This window comes from Bemisia tabaci, chromosome 1 (genome assembly GCF_918797505.1).
Source record: "Bemisia tabaci chromosome 1, PGI_BMITA_v3".
In the NCBI taxonomy this organism is placed as follows: Eukaryota; Metazoa; Arthropoda; class Insecta; order Hemiptera; family Aleyrodidae; genus Bemisia; species Bemisia tabaci.
The window spans coordinates 78828163-78834162 of NC_092793.1; the positions used below are offsets into that span (position 1 = coordinate 78828163).

General features: G+C 41.0%; 1 protein-coding gene across 1 annotated transcript in view; it reads left to right on the forward strand.

Moving 5' to 3' along the window:
• Window positions 1-5202, forward strand: part of LOC109043789 (venom serine protease) — a 15584-nt gene extending 10382 nt beyond the window's left edge. The window contains exons 5-7 of the mRNA XM_019061102.2: window positions 1557-1717; window positions 3657-3819; window positions 4998-5202. Coding sequence (XP_018916647.2) covers window positions 1557-1717; window positions 3657-3819; window positions 4998-5020 — 347 coding nt within the window. The 3' untranslated portion in view covers window positions 5021-5202. The remainder of the gene's footprint in view (window positions 1-1556; window positions 1718-3656; window positions 3820-4997) is intronic.
• Window positions 5203-6000: the final 798 nt, after the last annotated feature.

Sequence of the window (6000 nt, forward strand, 5' to 3'; positions counted from 1 at the left end):
TCTTCTATCTCTTTGCAACGGCACTGGTGCCGGACAATAACGAGGTATCGAAATTTAAGGCTACCGAATCACCCGAGCGGTCTGATGATTAGTTTTGGAAAGGGACCTAGATCCATCGATCTTGATCTCGATACAATATCGAAAACCGGCAACACCGCCGCTACTTGAATTTCTAAAAATGACGTGAAAGTTTCAAAAAAGCGTAAAACATGAACTGGCTCTTCGAATTTTGTTTTATCTAGGCGTTCTCCTTCAACACGGAGTCGCGAAACGTACCTTAACGAGCGTCAAAATCGGGCGTCGGGCGTGTTGCCGAATTTTTAAATCGCTGTAACTTGGATTCCCTAAGCCTCTCAGAAAAGTATAACATATCAATGGATGCGGAATCGAACGAACAATAATTCCGACAGGTTTTTATTCAATCCCCACCAACTGCAAACACATTTTTAGGCGATAACGTGATTTTTAATCATTATGAAAATTAAAAAAATGGCCAAAACGTGGCAACAGTGGACTCAAATAAAAATTTCCTTTGCGTAGGTCGATAGAGCAAAATTTTCCACATTTTTTGGTATAAATACGAGCTCTGTAACTGCATTTTTGCGAAAGTTATGGGTGTTTGAAGGTTACGACTTTAAAAAATGGCAACGCTGTTTCCCTGCGGTTTTCGCCTAAAAGCAGCCAGATGCAGGCCCAAAATGACCTATACAATCATCCCACAAAGTTTCGTACAATCCCCGCGGGGTCACTTTTTGGCCGTTTTGCATAACCCTCTTTCGCTAGTCATCCCCCCCCCCCTTAATAAAGTGAAAGGGGTGGTTTTGAGCACCCTTTTGGTATGGAGGGATTTGTTTTTTCCATACCGCCGACAAAAACCAAACAGTTTTTTGAGCGAGCGAGGCCGCATTGTTCTTACTTTTCTACCCTGCGTTTAAATCTCTCAACCACTTGCTCGCTAATTTGTTCAGCGGCTATCATTCATCAGCGCGCAACCCATAACGGCTATCGATAGTGAAACTCAGAAACCAAACCTATTTCGGTTTGTGACGTTGCAGACTTCCTGTCGTACTTCATTTTTTAAATGAAGAAGAACTTTACGTCAAAAATCTTGAAAACGTCCGTGATCTTTCTTCTCTGTGCGAAGCAAACTCAGAGAAAACTTCAAGGGAAGATGTTAATTTGTTCTCCTTTAAAAAAAATGAGACATGAGTGGAGATTTTCAAACACCTCAAAAGAGATACGTGGTTTGGGAGTCTCATCGTTGATGTGACGTTTGAGCACAGAGGAGTGATTTCAGCTAAATTTGGGGGAAAGGAAAAATGTCCCAGCCCTTTACAAACGACGTCCTTGTTAAATCGGTGACACGGATGCTTGAATCGGTGTAGACGCAACTCATCGATCATTTTTTCCCAATCGATTTTATTAAATGATGCTAGTTTTGCCGTATTGGTGATAATTATTAGTGATACCTAATGTTTGAATGAAAGGTAACGGAATAATGATAAGAATAAGATTGAAATAACTGCATTAGGTACTAAATAATAAGTCAATTTCAGGATGGGGTACGTTGTCTTACGGAGGGAGACAGCCTTCGTTCCTGCAAAAAGCCACCCTTCAAGTCATCCCGACGGCAAATTGTTCAGAGGTTTACGGCCGACAAAGAATTAGAGATACTCAAATTTGTGCAATTGGTGTGAATGAGTCCGATACTTGTCAGGTAAGAACGCTTCATTATTCCCAGATCTTGGAGATTCTCAAGTAATGTAGGTTGGAAAAAATTGCAATTGCATGATAAAATTACTACTATCGAATCAAAATGTTGTGCATTTTGCCCATTCGCCGATCGAAGGGGCTCCTCTTCTTTAAATTTACACATACTGCGATAAAATTGAATTAAGTTGCAATTTTTACTTTTTGCGTTGAAAATTGTCTACTTCTCCCTTACACAGATACCTAATATTTTTGATCGTCTAACATCGTCATTTAAATGAACTACATTTTGCTATTATGAACTGCAAATTATGGCTCAGTTTCGGAATAACGTATCTACACACCATTAATTTACTTATAAAGATCAGTGTTTTTACGGATGAATCAGAAATTGCAATTCCCAGTTTCAAAATGTAGTCTAAATGATAGAAAAAAATTGCAAACATTAAATGCAAAATTGAATTTAAACCACCCCCCCCCCCCCCAAAAAAAAAAAATCTACAAAACTGAAAGTACGGGGTATTAAAAAGGTGTTAGGGTATTGGACACGCATGTATGCGCTCTTCTGAAAATTGCTCCGTCCCCTCTTTTTACCTACCTTATTTCACCTCCTCTTCTCACTCTATTTTATTCCCTCTATTTTGTTTGCCCCTAAGGGTCATCGTGCTCCCATCTGCACACAGCTTCATACGCCACACAATGGAACGCGCTACTAGAAGGTCGGACATGAAATTTTTGGCTAAATAATTTCAAATTTTAATGTTAAATTCATCACTAATTCAATTTCAAGTTGTGATTCTGAAAGAAAATTTCATTAAAAACCAATGAAGCCACTCTTAAACTTTCTTGTTTCGTATTTTCGAAAATATCCCTGGTAAAAATTGGCAGTAGAATCTGTGTTCCAAAATACCATAGACCTACGGCCGGCTGTAAGATTTCCAATAGCTTCTTTATCCGGCTACACAATTTCTTATAGCCTTTTATAGCCGATGGCGATTAAGCAACTCACAGCCAGGCGATAAAGTGTATGCTAAACGTCACTAATTACGGATGCTAGGACTTAGTGAGTTTTTGGACCACCGCTCTCTTTTTGGGCCGTAGTATCTTGATTTATTTTGCGAGGAAAGCTCCGTACTTTTGATGGATGCCTGCCATTCCTAATATATTAGAGCGCCTTCAGTTTCGTATGATACTGTGCAATACCTCTGGTGTGAAATAGTTGCTTCAAGCGCCGTGGCACGCTGGCGGTGCGGCAGGCGGGCAGCCAGCGCGAAACGCGCATTGGCGCCTACAAACCTAACAGGGATACTTCACGCGTTGCGCAATGCGTGAAGTATCCCTGTTAGGTTTGTAGGCGCCAGTGCGTCGCCGCTCCGCTTTGTGTTAGGCTCTAATATTTAATCTGGCGGAGTCAGCGTTATTCAACTCATGATTTTGAAATGTTTGCACATCCTGTTTGGATTATTCTCGTTTTAATTGATGAAAAAAAATATGTATTAAAGGAAAATATAACGTGTGTTTTGTAAATATTAAGGTGGTTCCGTATCAAACTTAATGATTTCCAAAGCACACGAATTTCTACACAATTTCTTATAGCCTTTTATAATCGATGGCGAAAAAGCAACAGCCAGGCGATAAAGTGTAAAGCCCGGCGATAGGACCTATAGCCCGGCTGCATAATTTTTTATCCCTTCGTATAGCCCGGCCGTATGTTTTCTCCGCATTCTACAGCCAGCTATATGATTTTCTGTAGCCTTCCTTAGCCGGCAATAAGAATTCCTATGGTATTTTGAAACGCAGCTCTTATCGCCAATTTTTACCAGGGATGAGCTTTCAAAGTTTCCAGATTTTGTCCGAGTTCTCCTATTGTCTCGCTCTAGTATGCGCCATTGTAATTATTTTAGATGAAGTAACGACTAACTTTCCGAAAAATCCATTATTTTTAGGGAGATTCAGGAGGTCCTCTTCTGTGGTCTGACGTACGCAAAAATCGATTCATTTTAGCCGGCATCATTAGTTACGGAATCGGCTGCGCTTCCGGTAAACCATCGGTTAACTCAAGGATCAGCGTGCCCGCCTACCTTAGATGGATTAGAAAAATCACTAAAGGTTAGTTCGGTCTTCTATGCCCAGCAGTAAAAATGTTACTACCTTTTTTCAAGACCGGAGTGGGGTGGGGTGGGAGAGGACAAGATACCAAAAAATTCAAACGGTAGTACTTATTTTATCATAATATCGTGTTAACTCTGGACTTCCTCACTGATATACCATACACCATGCATTCTCGAGCCTTCAGCCTCGAAAATCCACTAATTCCTCGCTTTCTGAACGAGTTTTTGCTCTCCTGATAAACATGAAAATTGAGATGCCCTTTTTCAAAATTATCGATTCATTTTAAGATTCATGTTGGATCCAATCATACGGATTTGAAGTGTAGTGAGAGAATGAAGCCTCTACTTCTCGGGTCGGTTGCGCTGGTCACAGGATTGTGTTTTAATGCTTGATTCTTGCAGATTAGCTAAAAATAATAAAATATGTGCAACAGGCAGCTTCCCACGGTTAATATTAACCGAGATATATCGCGCTTTGAAAAATTCGGCCTATGACGTCATCCACCGCGGCAGTGACACCCTTGGTCTCTTTCATCTTGCTTTCATCCAAGTTTTTCGTTGAGTAACCAATTCAGATGTAAGTCTCTCTGATTAATGAAACCAAGGTGAGAGAAACTAATAGTGTCACTTCCGTGGTAGATGATGTCACCAAATTCTTCAAAGCGCGATGACTCTGTAAATATTGAAAGTTAAAAGTTGCTGTTTGGACAGATCATATTATTTTCAGCTAATCTACAAGAATCAAGCATCAAAACACGATTTCGTGACCAGCGCAACCGACCAATTTGCCGTAAGAGGTCGTCTGACTTTATGGTGGATGATACCACTATTCGACCACGTGGGAGCTCGTGTTACCTACTCTAAAAATTGAAGGCAAACTGATAAGAGTTAAATTGAAAATCTCCTCTTCAGTGAAAAACTCTTATTTGTGTTCGTCCCAAGTGTGCTTGCCATTTTATTATGATATACCATTATTTGACCACGTGGGAGCTCGTGTTGCCTACTCTAAAAATTGAAGGCAAACTGATATGACATTAAAAAGCTCTCGTTCGGTGAAAAGCTCTTATTTGTGTTCGTTCCGAGTGAGCTAGCCATTTCAACATGATACCACTATTTGACCACGTGGGAGCTCATGCTGCCTCCACTAATAATCATGTTTGTAATTATGTCCAACAGGGTACCGGTTTTGCGTGATGTGAGGTCGATGCTCAACGGTTGTCTCGTTAGATCTCATCTGTATCACGTTTGTTGAGAGTAGAGCCAAAGGACTCCTCCTGATTGACTTTTTGACCGTGGATGTCGCTCGGAATCAGCTGGAAAATTCTTGTCGATCATCTCATCAATGGAATGCAAATAAACTCACGTTTGCTTAATTCCTTTCCATCCGTGTGTCATTATTTTTTCCTATCCCCGTACTTTCTTTCATGTGTATTCACGACACCGACTACTGGGTCTTAAAATCCAACCACCATTTGCTCGAACCTTAGGGTAGTTCTCTTGGGGGAATGGGCTCTTAACCCGGGTGTATGAGATTAATGAGGAAAGTGTAACGCATATCGACAGTGAAACTCCCAAACCTTGTATCTCTGTTTGCGACTTTGCAATGTTGGCTCAGGAGTTCGAAAAATTCTAATCACTATTGATCCATTATAAGTGTATATACAAGAAAGCGTTCATGAACTACGCACCTTAAATTCTTAGAAGGGGGGGGGGGTTGAGTCTACGTCACGATGCATTGCGAGGGGGGGAGGGGGGGGGTTAGCGCAACCCGTGCCAACGTTACTTAACCCTCTCTATGGTAAAAAAACACACAAAATCAACAGCACCAATAAATAAAATGCATGTCGATGGTGAAAGTGCAGAAGTGCGTAACTCGATTTTTGACAGTTTTGAGTTAGCCGCATAAACGTGTTGTTGAAGATGTCGTCTATCTGCCAGCAAGAGATTGTAATCGAAAAAAATCAGGAAGACACTCAAAACAGTAGAACTTTTTTCGCGTAGGTATCTCTGGCTTGAGTTCAGAAATGCGTATCTCGTTCTGGCCCCTTCATTTGATCCGGCAAGCCTCACGCACACCACGCGCACCTCAGCGTTTCCCGCCAACAGCGCATACATCAGCTGATCAGCTGTTCTGTCTTTTTATTCATTCTCAGGAATTCGCTGGTTTTTAAAAGTTGCT